Genomic DNA, 17,272 nt, shown 5'->3' on the forward strand with positions numbered 1-17,272 from the left:
TGTCTGGTTGTTTACTCTTTGGACCACCTAATGGACCTCTGTATGAAACCCAGGGGCTGAAAAGAGACAGCTTTGGCCCTAAAAGCTTCTGTTGTTGATTACCTTCACAGATACAGTTTTTGGCAACGGAAGAACTCCAGACTATCTCCTCTTAGGCAACATGGTTTACACAGTAAGTGCACCAATCTTCTTGACAGCCAGTGTTTCTGCTGTGTTAAACGCTTTAGGTGTCTGAGCCAAGTGTTCTCCAATTTCTGTGAATAAACATAACATGTTTCTTTTCTTCTGTCTTTCCTTTTGTCTGCTGATATTTTCCATTTTTTTTTTTTAAACAAAAAATATGTGACCGATCTGAGGTATTGAATAGGGATTTGGTTAAACGTCAGTTTGATTTATGTCTCCACAGTTTGTGGTCATCACAGTTTGTCTTAAAGCCGGCCTCGAGACGTCCTCCTGGACCATGGTAGGTTGATTGCTCTGTCCTCTCTCCCTAAGGTTCTGCGATCTCTTTCCAGTTCCTGCATTTTATATGACCAACGATACTTGTGACATATTTTACATCCTCCTCTTATCTCCAAGTCTCTTTATGGTTTGTTTCCCACTGAGCTTGTAACTGTAAACCCAGTGAAATGACATGTGCCGTATGGTAACTCCTTCAAGTTGCTCGAAGCCACTCAATGTGAACTTTTATGCCCAAATTGTAAAAAATGGCAACGAACAAGACAGTATAATGTATAAAAAGTGTGTATGGCCTTTTCCAGAAAATTAAGAGTCTAAACAAGTTCCCTTGCTGTCCACCAACAGTTCAGTCACATCGCTATTTGGGGAAGCATCGGCCTGTGGGTGGTGTTTTTCATTATCTACTCCTCCCTGTGGCCCCTCATCCCTCTGGCTCCCGACATGTCAGGAGAGGTAAGCACACACATGCTAGCATGTTCTCATACGCATGCTTACACATCTACACTAGAGGCTGATCTTTTTTTTGGGATTCCGTCTCCTCTTGCTTCCTGTGCAGTCAGTAGGGGTGGAGCAGGAAGGAGCACGCCACAGGAGTGGGAGTTAATATAATATATACACACCTTTACATTCTTGTAAATAGATAATGAATCATAAAACGTTTTGTATAAAATACATAGTTTTGGAATAAATAGATAAATACTTGTCTCTCTTGCCTACATACACAACTTAGAATAATATTTTCTCTGATTCTTCTCGGATATGTAAATACCGTTTTGTTCATATGAACATACAATTGAATATACAAAGTCACAAAAATGTTTGTGTGTACTGTCCATTGTAGGAAATCGGAATCGGCCAAGAAATTTGCAATCGGTGCAGCTCTAGTTTTTGTATGTAAATATGCAGTTATAATATGCAGACCCACAGGAACGGATTGGGACGTGACAGGAGTTTCTTTTTTGTGGGAGTGGGATGGGACAAGAATGAAAACACTCTCTGTCTCACATCAACAACTTCCTCTGGTACTAAAGGAACTGCCGATAGAGTCACTATCACTGACAGACCTGCAGTGCCTCATAACTCATTCTGCTGCAGACGCATGCTGGTGGGAAATTTCCGAGTTAAACTTGACACAGGTCTTTGTAAGGAGAGCCAGAGGAGTGTAAACTGTCAAATCTCTGGCTTGTGTTGCATAATGACTTAATTGGGCCAATTAGCACATTGTTTGTGTTACTCTCCCCTCCCTCAACTCTGAGTATCCACAAGTGACACTGCAGCAGTGTGGAGGCAAAGAGAGGTGAGGATGTACTTGGTATACACACTGATGTCTCTACAAATCTTCCCATCAAATTTCACTTTAATGTTCTTTAAACGTTAAAGAACAGATCCGATAAAAAAGGCCCCTATTTTTTTTTTTTTACACTGTTCACTTGTTTGAGTTGTTGTTTACATGTGAAAGAGGCTACTGTCTCGCTGGGTCACCACAGGTGGTTAATGAGAGCCTATTAACCACAGGTGACATTTCCCAGTGCATTCTGGGGTGGAGAATGAGGCATCTTTTCATTAGGGAACAAGAACACAGTAGGAGGCTATTCAAAGAAAAAGGCTGGCACCACACAGCATGCAGTAGAAGAATATCTGTCTAACTGGGATTCTGTTTGTGTGTGTCCTGTTTGAGATAATGCTTCTGGCATTTGGGGACTCGCTGAATGTGTAGATTGTAACACAGTTCGTTACAGAGCTATTCCGTCATTTCCGGGAGTTCATAACTTTACACCAGTTTTGGACCGCCAGTGGTGGTATTGGATGGGAAACCCAAAATGTCAGACGTAATTGTGAGATGATTTAGAACAGACTTGTGAGTGCGCCTGAACAGTAGAAAGATCTTTAACTGCATGCGTTGTTGAGGTGAAACACGGGTTACAATGTCATCACAATGCTAAATGCAAATTGACCCTTCTGTAAAGGGTAAGAAGGTCTGTTGATCTTTGATACGAACCTGATTTAGGAACAAGTTGTCTCATGATAAATAACTACAGTGTAAAGCTTAATGCAAAGCAGAATTTAACTGAAGTAAACGATATCCGTGTGCACAGTGATGATCTGGTACATTACCTTTAGCTACAGGAACAGGTGCTCACATGGTTATTTAAAGCAAAAGATTGACGTTTTGGGAAGTAAACTTAGCTTCTTTTTTTTTGGTGAAGAATTACATGAGAAGATTGTTCAGACCCTTGTATCATTCTGATAAAAATAAGGATACAGCTAGCAGCAGCAGATAGCAGCAGCAGATAGCAGCGGTAGCAGCAGCAGCGGCGCTTAAAATGACGTAATCACAGCCTGCGCGTTGTGCACTAAGGGTGGTCGTGGTGCTTGAAGCTACTGTCACAATTGGTTTACTGATTAAAGCATAACTTACAGGTCTAGGGATTATACAAAGAATTTGTTTTTAGATGCTTTCAAAGGTTTTAAAAATCTTCATTTGAGTAGATATTTTGCAGCCAAATCTGTAGCTTCAGATTCACTAAACAGACATGAGAGTGGTATCAATCTTCTCAACTAACTCTCTGCTTGAAAGTTTAATTCCCCATGATGTTGAACTATTCCTTTGTAGTAAATGTCCTTACTTTTGTGCAGATCTGCTGGTTGAATGATTATAAACTTATTTTACAGCAGAGTTGAGCAAAAAGAGGTTAAGGACAAAATGTATACATTTATGTTTTATCAACATTTTAAGTTAGTGATCCACAGTATTTAGTAGCATTTTAAGTCCATGACAGCTTTGCACGTGTATGACGCAATAAATGGATCAAACTAACTGCACACACACACACACACACACACACACACACACACACACACACACACACACACACACACACACACACACACACACACACACACGACGATCGGTATTTTATCTTCACTCTATCCCCCTGTTTCATGAAGCCCGGTGCTTTCATCCACGCCCTGCAGCACTTGACTGGAGACAGTAATGGTGTCCTGTGGGTAGTTGGTAACCCTACGCCCCTGCCCTAACTCGAGGATGCCAGTACTTCATCAAACAGGGACACATCTCTCCGAAACCCGAGAAGGCATCAGAGACCCTGTAGCCTCTGAAGATTATTCTCAACCTTGATGCAGCCTCACATATTTTCACCACGGCCTCCTCGAGTCTTACTTCAATCTTCAAGTATTTTTCATGCTTTCTGTCCTTCCATCAATTTTCTCTCACTCCGTCTCTTTTACTTTTTGCATCAGCTTTTTCCTCTTTGTTCTCTTTTTGTTCACCCCCTCTGTCACCCTGCCAGTCGAAAAACCGCCCGAGGGCCAACAACATAACAGACACCAGAACTCCTTTCTCCTCCTGCTTCTGCTCTCACTCACTACCCAGCTCACCGCCTTTAACAAGAGACGCTAAGCAGCGCTCGGCTGCATGTGAACGCATTCATCAATGTCGGGCTGAATTTTCTTTGGACGATTGACAAGACAGGTGCAGGATCCCTCCACTAAACGCACTGAAATAGCTAGTATGCTTTTAACAGGTACTCCCGAAAATTGGCTCATCCCGTTTGCGCCTGACACAGATATCAAAAGAAAATGTGAGATTATTCTGTTGAAGCCATGTAATCTGCCACACTAAGCCGCTTAGCTTCACCTCAGGCTCTGTCACACTGACCTGCTGACTTGCATCTGCTATCAACACTGCTGTCTTCTGTACGGTTATATTTTCTCTCGCATCGCTTCTCTTACACACCTTTTGCTATTTTCCCAATTTCTGAATCAAGCTGCAGTGGAGCAGATCTCACACAGACTCGAGTGCTTGTCATCGGCACATGGATCTTAAACTCGGCAAGGTTTCTGCTCAGTGATAAGAAACATTTCCTCAGGATGAAATCATATTTACTAAGAAGTTTGATGATGTGTAGCGTGCCAGGAATACACTCACTGTCTGCGAGTAATTGAAGAGATTAAGAGCAGGAATAAAACCTTTTGGAGCTTTATCTAGCTAAGTGTTCAGTTTGGTCAATTTGGTCAGTAAAAGTGAAAACACAGACTTCACTTATCTGAGTAATGCGCTGCAGGAAACGTGGATGTGCGGGTTGAGTTGCAAAATGATTAGATCCTCAGGTTCTGTGATTCTTGTCATGAAGCCACAAATTTAAAAAGCGTCACACATTCTTTTACTGCTTTGGTAGTGCACTCGATTAAGGATCGTAGCAGTGTTTTGCACATTTTAGTCCATTGCTTTTTTGTGTGTGTATTTATTACCCTCCAGGCAGTTACTGGTTTGGAAACCAACTCAAAGAGAAACTTGAAACTTGCTCAAGACAAGTAATCCATCAAAGTTCACATTAAGACATCTTTGTAAGTATCACTATTGTTGTTTGCAACGTACCTGAGAGGCCAGGTTGATTTTAAAGCAGGTGATGAATTCACGTGCTCCAACATGCAAGATTTGAGAGTTTCCTGGCAAAATTTTCCAATACTGCAAAAACCCTGCTAGTGATGGATGCTCTCCTCTTAATGTAGCCTTTTAAATAAATGGTATAAAAACAGGGGCCTTTTTTATGAAATGTTTGCGCCCTTTGCAGGCAGAACTCTTCTTCTACGGATCAAACATGAGTGATTTTTTTAACTTTTGAAAGACCCAGCGATGTTGTTACTGACCCCTGTTCATCACTGCTGTTGACTTAGTCCCTCAGTGGTACTTGTGGAATCCTGTTGGTCCTTCTGTAAGACTCACGAGCGTGTCGTCTGTGAGGCTTTGTTAAACTCTTCCCAGATCTGTTGGTCCTCCCTCAGCTAATGATTGATAAACACCACAACACAACACATGGGTTGGTGTAATACCTGACCATGGTGCAGTGTTAGTGAGAAGAACACACACTGTAAATCACCTGTGTGTAGTCGTGGCTGTGAGTCTGCTGACTTACAAGTGTTTATGTAAGGAATTTCTTTTCTCTGTTTTTCTAGTCGATGTCTTGCTGTCTTTGTGAGGCGACACGCAGAGAGCATAGAGTGGATGAAGGACCCAGCTGAGAAAGTCCTTGTTTGTTTTACACATTGACCTCTTTTTGGGGTGGTTATTGGCTGGTTGATCTCTGCTGATGACATTTGGGGGATTTGTGGATTTGCCTTGTCCCAGAAAGGCTGAATTTTTTCCCCTCTTTATTTGCTTTCTTGGTCTTTTTTTTTGCTTTTCATGCTCTTTCTTTGACTGAGAATGCTTCTTTCTGCCATCCTCGGTCATCTGGTTCTTCTACTGTGTTGGATACCTATTTATTCAGAGAATAAATACCATTACAATGGCAGCATTAACATAACTCAAACTGCTGAGACTACAGGCTTTCTTTAACATGATCAGCCAGGTGTCAGAGTCCGCTGATCAAGTCCTCCTGCAAGGTAGCCTAAAACACATGGTCTGGTTTTCTTGATGTCATTCCACATATTTTCCCAAATTTAAGGATCTTGATCATGAATGATTGACTGTGTAGCAATAGACGGGAAAGGTGCGGAGAGAGAGAGTTGTATGGTATTTATCTTAATCATTGTAATCCCTCCAGAAAGGCATCTCTCTCACCTCTTGACCACTACCTCATCCCTAAATACTGTCTTCTGTTTGGAACGGAGTAGAAATACTCAGAAACATCCATCTTATAGCAGTTTATTAGGTCATTTGCATTTCGCATGTGCACGTTTACACACGATTGCCTCGTCTAGTCTCGTGTCTAGTCCGTCTGTCTGCGTGTGTGTGTGTGGCCGTGAGGGGGTCAGTGGCCTGTCAAAACACAGCGCTCCATGCTAGCGGACACTACTGTCTGTCCAGCCAGACAAGTTTATTAGTTTGTCCTAAAAATACAGCCCCACTCTTCAGACCTCTCTCACCCCGTCCAGCTCCCAGGGGCCCCCTGGTATGAGGCGTCGCTTAGCATCCACCTACTCTGTTGGCCCCCCCGCTTGAAGTCGCAGAGCCTGTCCAGATGCCTGAAGACAAACATTTGTTGATTGTAATTGGTCAGATTTGTTTTGATTTAGAAAACGGGGGAAAATGATTTAGGTCTAGTTTTTACTTTATTGCTGTCTCACGGTTTGTGTAGGTTTCACAGTTGTTATAATGAGTTATTATACCACATGTAATTACCAACATTTTTTTCATTTTATGATAAACTTGAGATTTGAAGTGTCAGTCTTTTATATACAACATTTGTGGCCCCAAGGTATGTACAGCGATATAAATATGGTCTATAGATTGAACTTGTTAAAGACTAAGATGGTTTATTTTTCGAGCTAAAATGCTGCGTATGCATCCCTGGTTTATTTTCTAAAGGCTCTCAAGACAGCTTAAATGCTCTCATTTAAATGCATGATACGCTGGATGAAAATGAAAATAATTAAACTGACTTGTGTAAAAAAAACAAAAACAGTAAATGTTTCCACCAGGGCTGCACAATTTCCAAAATTGGCATGAAAATATCCTGCGCTTCAATGCAATTTTCCCTCATCTCATACATTTCCAGCCTCCCGGGTGACACAGAAAAGCTCTATTCATCCGAGTCCCATCTCAAACTGTAGGAAAAAGACATTTTTGATTTCCTGTCATTTGGGATTTCCTCTTCCCCCGGTGTTTTGTCAGACATCAAAGTCAATTTGCAGGTAATGGCGAACAGATTAGCTAATTTGAGCAAACCTGAGCGCTTTGATAGTTTTGACACTGATCTGTGTGTATGCGTGTGTGTGCGTGCGTGTGTGTGTGTGTGTGTGCGCGCGCATACGAAGGGCCCTGCCTGTGTCACATTACAGGAAGGACGCTGTTGAGGGGCCCCAGCAGTTTAAACAAGTGGCACATTACAATGCAAGGAGCGCGAGTTTGCGAGTTTTGCACTTCGACGTGTAATGACAGATAGTTTCAGTGCAGCGGGCCAAAGAAAACATTGTTTCACCCTCGAAAGACGATCCACGTCTCCGCTCCGTTTTGGACCCAAAACAACCTCCCGACACGGCCACCGCTTTGTGATTTTTAATTTAAATCATTACAGGCGACTGTCTGCTACTAATGAAGCATATTTCTTTCCTACAAATGACGGAGTACGGAGGAGAAGCATTTCCTTCAAACGCCTGACTTGTTTTCGATCACATCCAAATGTGTTTTTCTTTCAGCAAGATGAATGAGTCTCGGTGAGGATCACGGCTGTCTCATTTGTAGATTTATTGTGCTCATGAGCTCAGTGTGAACATTTGTTCCACGCTGCGTTAAAAATAAAAACATCAGCTCGTTGTTTGTAATTCAGAAGAGTTACGTGACAGCAGAGAAAATCATCTCTGTCTGTGAACTTTTATTCAACTTGTCTGACAATAATGAGATGTAGTCGACAAGAAAAATGTTTTGTTTTTGGGGGCTGAGGTTGACAGTCGACCTCCTACCCAACATAACGATTACTCAATGGTAAAGTTGGCCACGTCTTTGGTCACAGGTTTTTTTTAAAGGTAAAGAGTTCGTGTGAATGCATTGGCCGAAATATAATCTTGGAACCCATCATCTATTGTCTGACGATGATTTCGACTTTTATTGGTTTAAATCGAGCTTGTAAACTGGCTACTTGTAAAACAACCCACAGCATCTCAAGTTGCTAATCGGACCGTAAACAAGGAGCAGCGCACGAGAAGGAAGTCTTGGCCCGGAATACGCCGGCTACACCGGAACCCCAGAAATACAGACCCCTCGCTCCCAGAGTCTTAAACTCCGATAATTACAGCTCTGAAGCGTCATCGACACCCTCGTACACAGTGCGACCGTTATATTGAATGTATCGTTATAAGACCTCCGATGACGGTGCTGTGTCTCCTGTGACATATTGACGGCAGCTCTCAACGCAGCAAGCAGTTGAGCTGTTTTCCTGTGAAAGAGATACCGCTGTCAAAATACTTCACAGGCACTTCCTCCGCCCCGAAGGGCTGAGAGGTGAAGGAGATCCACACAAAAACATGGTATCATTTAGTCACAGTGGATTAACCCACTTTGAGCAAGTTCTTTGGAGCCATCTCCTCTTTATTTCCACAATATTAGTGTTTGTTCTGGGCTGCCTTTGTCATGTATGTTTTTCATTATGTGCCATTGCAGAGGATGATAATGGCTGCTCTTTATCGGGTGTTTAAAAAGCTCTTCTTTTCATCTGATCAAGTGTTGAACTCTGCATTGTCTACAGTGACCCGAGAGTAAGTGTATGTGTGTGTGTGTGACAGGCGGAGATGATGTTCTCTTCGGGGGTCTTCTGGATGGGCCTGGTCTTTATCCCAATCACCTCGCTGGTCTTTGACGTGGCCTACAAAGTGTAAGTCTCCTCTGCGCTTTCCTCGCTCATCATCACTCCAATACACATCCGATACAGGACATTCCTCCGGTATCTCTCCTATCTCCTGAACACATTCCTGCCCCAAAATTGTTATATACCTATACCATGCTCCATGGGAAATGTTTGTGTGTGCCCCGGGTCTGGTTGACGTCTGCCCACAGCAGATTCAAGGTGTCGGGAGCAATTTTCAAAGCTAGAAGTTTTATTAGCTGATGTATTCAAAGCAGTTTGAATCAACCAATGGGTTATTTTAATGTCAGTCTATGAAAGTTCTATCATGTTAAACGTCTGTCACATTATGATTTTGTCTTAAATATTGTTACAGGGTGAAGAAGGTGTGTTTCAAGACCCTGGTGGATGAGGTGCAGGAGCTCGAGGCTTTATCCAAAGACCCTGGAGCGGTGGTGCATGGAAAGAGGTACAGTTACACATCACTTTACTGTTTGTATCTTTGTTTTAAGGTTTTAGATTTAGATTTTAGATTTATTGATGTGAGACAAATTCATTTTCCTTGTGAAAATGACGCTTTAAGGTAAAGTAATGAGACTGGTTGCTGTAATCGACAGCGATTTATTCTTTGAGGCATGGGACACACAAAAAAGGATCACAGAAACTATAATATTCATCTTCTCCTCCACAGACATTTAGAACACATTTATGTCAGAGTTATTGAAATTATGAGTTTGCGACTTGTAAATCGCGTTTTGACTTTTCCTGAACACCTTGATCTATCCTATCAGGCGCTTTTTACCCGACTAACTCTGTAATCCTACTGTATTGAGTGATCCGATGTTGTGAACGCTCTCAAGTTGTTAATATGTAAATCTGTCCCATCTCATCCTCTACGGCTTGACTGCAACATTTTCCTCACCTGCTCAAGGCCCAACTTTCTGTCCCACCGCTGTATTACCGTATTTTCCGCACTATAAGGCGCACTTAAAAGCCTTTAATTTTCTCAAAAAACGACAGTGCGCCTTGTAATCCGGAGCGCCTTATATATGGATCAATTGGTTAATTGGTTGATCCATACTGGTTGTACACGGCGCTCTGTCAAAATGTTTCAGTACGACTGGTAAACTACAAAGCCGCACCGCGGTAAACACCGGTACTGTGCTTACTCCTAGTCCAACACCACTTGTGTGTATAAAGACCCCAAAATGGCACCTTTCAAGAGACACGCTTACGACGCTATTCTATTCTATGCGCCTTATAATCCGGTGCGCCCTATATATAAAAACAGTTCTAAAATAGGCCATTCATTGAAGGTGCGCCTTATAATCCGGTGCGCTTTATAGTGCGGAAAATACGGTACTTAGGTTCAAATCTTTCCACTTTTGGTCCCTCTCTTTACTTAGCGTAGCTTGTTGATGTAGCAACACATATTACACAAAACCTTGTGAGGCAAATTGCTCGTGTCTCACAGAAAATAAACTGGGATGAATTTCAGTGAGTATGCCACATGACGTTTAGTAATACAGTTCTTCTCATTGATTTGCAGCATTGCCCACAACGGCCTGAGAGTTACAAAGGGGGAGCTGCTGAGTTATGAATGGCATAATTAATGGCAAATGTATACCATCTCACTGTATATATCATCATATGGCCCAACCCTATCAGGGCTACACAGTCAATGCCTTGGTTTTGGTACAGAAAATATAAAACATTTTGAGAGTCTTAAGTCGAGCTTGGAGGAAGAATCATCTGTGACCTCGCAAATCCCTTGAAATTTCATGAATACTCACGGCTCCGCTGCCAACAATATTCCTATGTGGAGGAGAGAAATCCTCAAATTGCTGCTAAATTGCAGGAGTTTGACTGTAATGTCAGTAATCATGTCATAAGAGTTTTTTTTGTCTCCCCAAAAAGTAAATATCTCATTTTAGAGCTCCTATATTAAAGCCATATATAAAAACGTATTAGTCGGGTCTGCTCTGCTCTCTGGGGCCTGAGGCCTGCAGCAGGAACCAACATGGAGCAGATCAGTGTGAGATCTCCTGCTGGCTGAAAATGATCCCCGAGTCTGGCCACTGTCCCGGACCCAGCGGGCTGCAGACACACACACACACACACACACACAACCTTACAGAAACAAACATCTAGAGATACAAACACACGCATACATGGATTATTTAGCTTATATGCACATAGGTGGGGCCCGTATAGTTACATTTACACACATGATGGTTTTAAATATTTCACCCACACATACACACTTTGTTCTTCGCCCTGCGTCTGCAGAGTTTTGGCCCTCCTACATGGTGGTTTGTAACAGCAGGTTGGCAGGTCCATCCACTCTGGAGGACACAAGCTTGATGTATGGCTCATTAAATCTGCCCGTGGTGCTCAGCATGCTGCTAACACCCTGCCTGTTTCTGCTTCTCTGTGTGTGTGTGTGTGTGTGTCTAGTTTGACGGAGAGGGCCCAGCTCCTGAAGAACGTCTTCAAGAAGAGCACAGTCAGTTTGTACCGGTCTGAGTCCATGCAGCAGAACCTGCTCCGTAAGTTACACAATATTTGTTTTTCTTTCTTTCTCTCGTAATTCCTTTCTTGCTAAACGTCCCTTAAGATGGAGGCGTGAGGCCGTTAACGTTTACCCCAAAGAACACTTCAGGTTATCCACGTTAGATTTATCTGCTTCCAAATATGTTCCCTCGCCAGGGGAACAGATCGAGCATCATTATTCTTCTTGTGATGACGCGTACTGTATCTCTAAAACCTTCGTCTGCGGGAGGCAGTAACGCTCATCCCACCTCTCTTCATAAATACTCTGCGTTCACCAGATGCAGGAAACACACGTCAGTAACTGTGTCTAAAACAAAACAAAACTGTAGAGTATTGAAACTTGGCAGTTAAGAATTTGTTAGAATGTTGTTTTCTTTTTCTTTTATTTCATTTTGTCTCATTTAAATTGTGTTAATTTTCCTTTGTATATTATTTTTTAGACATAAGTCTGTTTAATTTTCTGTTTTTGAGGATAAGATAACATCAAACACTAAAGTAACGTAGTAGTTAACAAGTTATCCATGATGCACAATTAAGCATCAATTACTTAGATGCTTACATTAAGAAAAGCTTACTTTCACTACTAAGTGTAGAGTAAGGTATCAAGTAGTAGAGCTTTCGTATCAGCAGCAAAACTCAGGCGTTGCATGTTTAGGGATACTTTAAGCATGGGTTTGGTGTTCTGTTTATTTTTCTCTTTTCGTTTCTGTGTCTGATCAGTTTTTTTGTTTGTCTCATAGGTGGGGGTGAGACGATTGTAGTGTGATACCTTTTTTAAATGTCCTTATTCAAACCTCACCCCGTTTAATTCTCCAGCCTCCTCTAGCTCCCTGATAGACGCCTCTCTCCCTCTTTTTGTTTTCTTTGTTGACTTCCTGTCCTCCCCCTTCGTGTGCCTCGTGTGTCCTGAGTTGAGTAGAGCGAGATAACGATGAAATGTTGCGCTGTTATTCCCCCACAATGCACTCACCTCAGCGGGGTCCTTTGAACTTCCCTGCTGGCCTCCAGGTAGTGACCGAGTCATTTGACACCTGAAGGTGAGTCAGGAGTCAAAGGTCATAAAGGAACCCTGTAGGAGAGTTTAGGTGGTAGATTACAAAGCTGCTGTCGTACTGTAGATACCGTTTTGGGGGTGCTGTGATTATTTGTTATTTTCATCAGATGATTTATTTTAAAGAATAGTGTGACATTTTGGGAATATTCTTATTCCATTTCTTGCTGATAATAAGAAGATCGATACCATTCTCATGTCTGTGCACGAAATATGAAACTACAGTTTGTGCCACTTATGTATTAACGTTCGCGTGACGTTACATAGGCCTCCATTTCTCTGGTAAAATAAATTCTGTTCGCTGAATATTAAAAGCAATTTTTAACTTGTTTCGCCAGCTGTGACTCAGGAAACTGTTGAAACTTTTTTGGTCGTGAGGCAGATACAACACTAATACCTGAGAAGCACAAGCTGGCGTTAGCTACAGCTACGTAGCTTAGCATAAAGACTGGAAACAGGTGAAAACTGGTCCCCTGGTTCTGGCTCTTGTTCCCAGCAAAGAATTAGTCTCACATACGTATATAAGACCCAAAATGTTGTTTTAACCAAACAAGATTTAACGTGTTTAATATTGAGCATTATGGGCAAACTTTGTTAACTTTTGACAAAGCCAGCCCATCTGTTTCCTTCTGTTTCCAGTCTTTGTGCTACGCTAAGCTAAACGACTTCTGGCTGTGGCCTTCAGGCTTGAGAGCAGTATTGGTTTTCTTTGCAAAAACAGCTAAAAAACATATTACCCAAAATGCTGAACTATTGCTTTGAATGTTTATGTTTTTTTAATGGTTCATTCTGTTTATTCAGTTGTTTTCAGTGTGTTTTTCATTTTTTTATGATTACTTTTTATTACATAAACCACTGATGTTCATAGTTTTAACTGCTTCGAACCCTTTTTTCAGATGGCTACGCCTTCTCTCAAGACGAGAACGGAGTGGTGTCTCAGTCCGATGTCATCAGAGCGTACGACACCACCAAAGAGAGGACCAACGAGTGGTGAGCCGCCGGTCCTCTGGTCGGCCAATCCGGAGCCACAACTGCCGATTCTACTGGCGAGATTTGAAGCTTAGCGGGAGGAAAGAAGAGGTGCGAACGTGTGCCTCCAGCACTGAAGGGATATTTGGACATGAATAAGAAATGGACAGAAGAGTGTCTTTCAAAAAAAAAAAAAAAAAACAAGGAACGGTACAAATTGTGTTCACTTATCAGCTGTCGTCGTGTGTCCAGCAGACATAATGAGCACTGTGCTTTCTTAGCAGTCTGTGGTCTGAAGTTCTTCACTGTTCTCGCTCAGTTTGTTGGAGTGAACGTCTCTCCTCTCTATTGAAAATCATTTAATTATATTAAAATCATACTCCTAAACACTTGTCATAGAATTTAAAACACTGGACGATGATTAGTTTTAGGGGATTTGAACTTGTGAAAGATTGCCAAAGAGCAGTCGTATATACAATCTTCCAAGTACTGGTGAATTCGGAAAACTTTAAACCAAATGTAATCACACTCCTGAGTGTATTCCAGCACTAACCGGACCACTTCAGAGCAGACATTGTAATATTTATATTTTCTTTTTGCACTTAAGGAAGCATCTATTGTGTAAAGCCTTGCATTTACTCATGCCTTCATCCTTCTTTCTTTTAAAACACATTTATTTCTTTTATTTTTTCATTTTTTAAAAGTATGTAGATATCGTGCCTGGTTTTCTTTGTTTATTTTCCTTCTTAATTCTTTCAGAAGTTGCCTCCTGCAACTCACCGTAGTCCTGTTTCCACCGTTTTTTACAGCAGAAGCATTGCTTGCGACAAATAATTGCATTCCACACATCACTCCTGTCTCAACAATCACGACGGTGCCTACGTAAAACCTTTCCCTCATAGAAGAAGAAGAAGATAGCCAAGAATAGTTTAGCCAGCTAGCTTAGACCAGTGCTCCACACACACACACCAACTGAATACTAAACCACTGTCTCCCCACCACAGTCTTGCACTCGTACAATGTGAAAACTACAGAGTGCCTTGTGGCACGTGTATAAACTAAGATTTGTTCCTGCAGAGGTGAACGGGAGGCTCTCTGATGGTCTTGTTTGAGCTCACAGTGGTGACAGTGTTTCCCTTAAAATGGAGATTTTATCCTTCTAACATAAGTGCCATTAGCTTAATAAGGGGGAGAGAAATATTAGCCAGGAAAACTCCACGACAATATCAAAACTACTTTGTCTCTATAGTTATTTTGTGGATTTGTATTTTTATATTGGAGATGTATGAATTTTGCATTGACTGGCTTTGTAATGAACTGTCTGTAACTTTTTGTTTTTTTTCTTCCTCTGATAAACTGGCAGGATAGAATAGATCGAATGAGGAAACTGAGCTTTCTTAAATGTCTTGTTGTTAATATTAATATTGTTACAGCTTGATTTATTTATAATTGACTACTTAATGTCTGTGTGATTGCTTTCTTCTCCCTATGGGAGATCAGATCTCTGACGGTGTGTGTGAGTCAGTTTCTTGCCTGCATGTGCATGTGCTGTATGTATGCGTGTGTGTGTGTGTTTGTGTGTGTGTGTGTGTGTGTGTGTTTGTGTTTGTGTCACCTCTACTGTGGATAACTTCTATGTATGCATTGCATGTCTTTGTCCTCTATGTGAGATTTGGAGTTTCTGGCGTCTCCCGGTTTGTTTCTTTTGTCGTGTGTGTGAGAGAGTGAATGTGTGTGTGTGTGACTTGCTCCAGTTGTCCTTCTGCACGACTCCAGGTATAGCTATGTTGTACTGCTGTGTGCTGATGCATGGCCCGTATGGGAGAGAGTGTGTGTGTGTGTGTGTGTTAGTGTGCAGAATGACTGTGTGTATGTGATCAAACTCTCGACCTCGACTGTGAGAGTTTCTGACGCTCAGCTCGCTTCGACAGGAGATGTTGCACAATGCACTCGATGTACCTTTCCAGTAGTGGATATCTGGTATTATCTGGTTTCAGTATATCATTTCTCTTGAGTGTAAATGTTTGTAACTTGTTTTCTTCATGCAGTGTACCTCTGCTTTACAGGAAAGCTCTTTACTGAGGGTTAATGATTCTCTTTCTCTGCCGGTCTTTTAGTGTAAAAACTTAATTGGACGTCATCTTGTCAAAAGTTTCCAAACCGCTGAATGTGGATGTAGACTGTTGCTTTCTTTTTTCAGAAAACATAAAACACTCGTTGTCTGTGAAAGTCGTGGGCTGCATGAATGGATAACACAAACTGTTCTCTGAAATGTTTAACTGTACTACTTTGATTCTCCCTCAAGTGTTGACCACTTAACAAAAGAGGAAAAAAAAGCGCACCTTTAACTTTACTTTAATGTTTGGTTCTTTTCCGTCGTTTTGTTCGATGATTGTTCTGCATGTTGGGACTGCAAACTTATAAGTGTTGTCTTTTACTGCCATGAAGGACTACTGAAATAAACTTTACAATCCTGGAGGATCAATGTAAACACAGTTGCTTATTGTCTTGTGTGTTTGGAGGTTTGTTATCACTCTGCCATTGTGTGTCAACAAACAGTACATTGAGAACATGATCAGCAAAGGGCGGGGAGAACAAGTCTGCCTGGTGGCCATATATTTTAAAGACCAAACAATAAATCGAGATAATAATTGTCTGATAAATCAATAATAAGCACAATGAGTACTATTTATAGATTGTACAAAAAGAATCTCTCAATCATAACTTCTGTATTAGAAGTGTGATGGTGTCTGTACCTGCAGAGACCCTTCCCTCTGCCTGTATTGTTTCTTTTCATTTTGCTGTGTTTGAGACGTTTGTGGGCGTCTTATCGCTATAAAAGCGTAGCAACCAGGTGACGTATCGTAAGCAAAAATGGCAAACGCAGCACTGAACATCCACCGACAAATAAAGCGTGGTGAAACGCAGAGCAAACATGCTGACAACGGTGTTAAAAAATATGTTTTGATTTCACGACTTTAATGAGGTCTTGATCTCATTATCACAGTAACTTTAATGTATGATGGATTTAGTTACGAGATAAATGTTTTCAGAGGTTTTGGACCCAGAAAAAAGTTTTAATTTCGATTAAAATCTGTGAGACAGACTAAAGTCAAAGCCTTCCGTGTGAGCAGTAATAATCAGAACTCTAAACTTGGAAAAGAAACTGGAAACTTTTTTGAAGCCTGGCTAAGACATGAAAGTATTGTACCTATCCGAAAGTTTTAGGAAGTGTCAGCAAAACGTGTTCATAACTTGTATTTTTCTTTTTATTAGCAGAGTGTGGAACATGAGAACTTAAGTCTGAACCGACAGCTGTGAGTATAAACGAGCCCTGAAGAAGTTAACAGTGGAATCTGTCAAGTGAGTTGTGTTTTGTGATTGAACAGTCTGTTGATAACAGCGCAGCAGCAAACATCGTGAGACTGAACCGTTTGCCGGTTTCATGAGACGCTGATTGCCGAGTCTATTTCACAGTCGGATAACTGGAGAACAGAAAAGTCTTTGTCAAGGTTTTTGCGATACCTGTTGGTGCAACCTAAACCTCTATTTCTGGGGCGAGTTGTTTTTAACACTGTGACCATGCCATGCTCATTGAGCACTGACAATGACTGATCTCAGCGCTGCATTCCTGCTGTGAAGTCTGCCGCAAGAATGAGCGACAGGTAGTGAGCTGCTGTGCAGGACCGACCGCTCCGGTTTCCTTTTTCGTCTGATTGATGATGAGGCTTCTTTCACAGCACAAAAATGTAATTTAACAGGCATCACATTAGTGCACAGAAGGTACGGAGAGGCAACATTTTATTCGCTGTAAGTTAGGGAATCAATATGACAACCCTGCTCTGGGTACAATGCCTGTACAACATCTTATAAAAGTCCACATTTCCTCCTAAATATACTGTCCTTTGTATATCAGGTCCACCCCTCGTTCAGAGGT

The 17,272-nt window shown here is 41.6% G+C and overlaps 1 protein-coding gene across 4 annotated transcripts in view; it reads left to right on the forward strand.

The window, feature by feature from the left end:
- atp8a1 (ATPase phospholipid transporting 8A1) overlaps nucleotides 1–15,826 on the forward strand; it is a 94,542-nt gene extending 78,716 nt beyond the window's left edge. For 2 of the 4 annotated variants that reach the window (XM_076103931.1, XM_076103932.1), the window contains 7 exons: nucleotides 111–172; nucleotides 407–463; nucleotides 805–912; nucleotides 8,704–8,792; nucleotides 9,139–9,231; nucleotides 11,220–11,311; nucleotides 13,263–15,826. In XM_076103931.1, the coding sequence (XP_075960046.1) occupies nucleotides 111–172; nucleotides 407–463; nucleotides 805–912; nucleotides 8,704–8,792; nucleotides 9,139–9,231; nucleotides 11,220–11,311; nucleotides 13,263–13,360 (599 nt within the window). In that variant the 3' untranslated portion in view covers nucleotides 13,361–15,826. Of the gene's footprint in view, nucleotides 1–110; nucleotides 173–406; nucleotides 464–804; nucleotides 913–8,703; nucleotides 8,793–9,138; nucleotides 9,232–11,219; nucleotides 11,312–12,290; nucleotides 12,353–13,262 lie in introns of all 4 variants that reach the window. The other 2 variants (XM_076103933.1, XM_076103934.1) reach the window with 2 other exon arrangements.
- Nucleotides 15,827–17,272: the final 1,446 nt, after the last annotated feature.

The sequence above is a fragment of the Anarhichas minor genome, unplaced genomic scaffold (assembly GCF_050575085.1).
Source record: "Anarhichas minor isolate MPS153535 unplaced genomic scaffold, ASM5057508v1 ptg000028l, whole genome shotgun sequence".
Classification (NCBI taxonomy): Eukaryota; Metazoa; Chordata; class Actinopteri; order Perciformes; family Anarhichadidae; genus Anarhichas; species Anarhichas minor.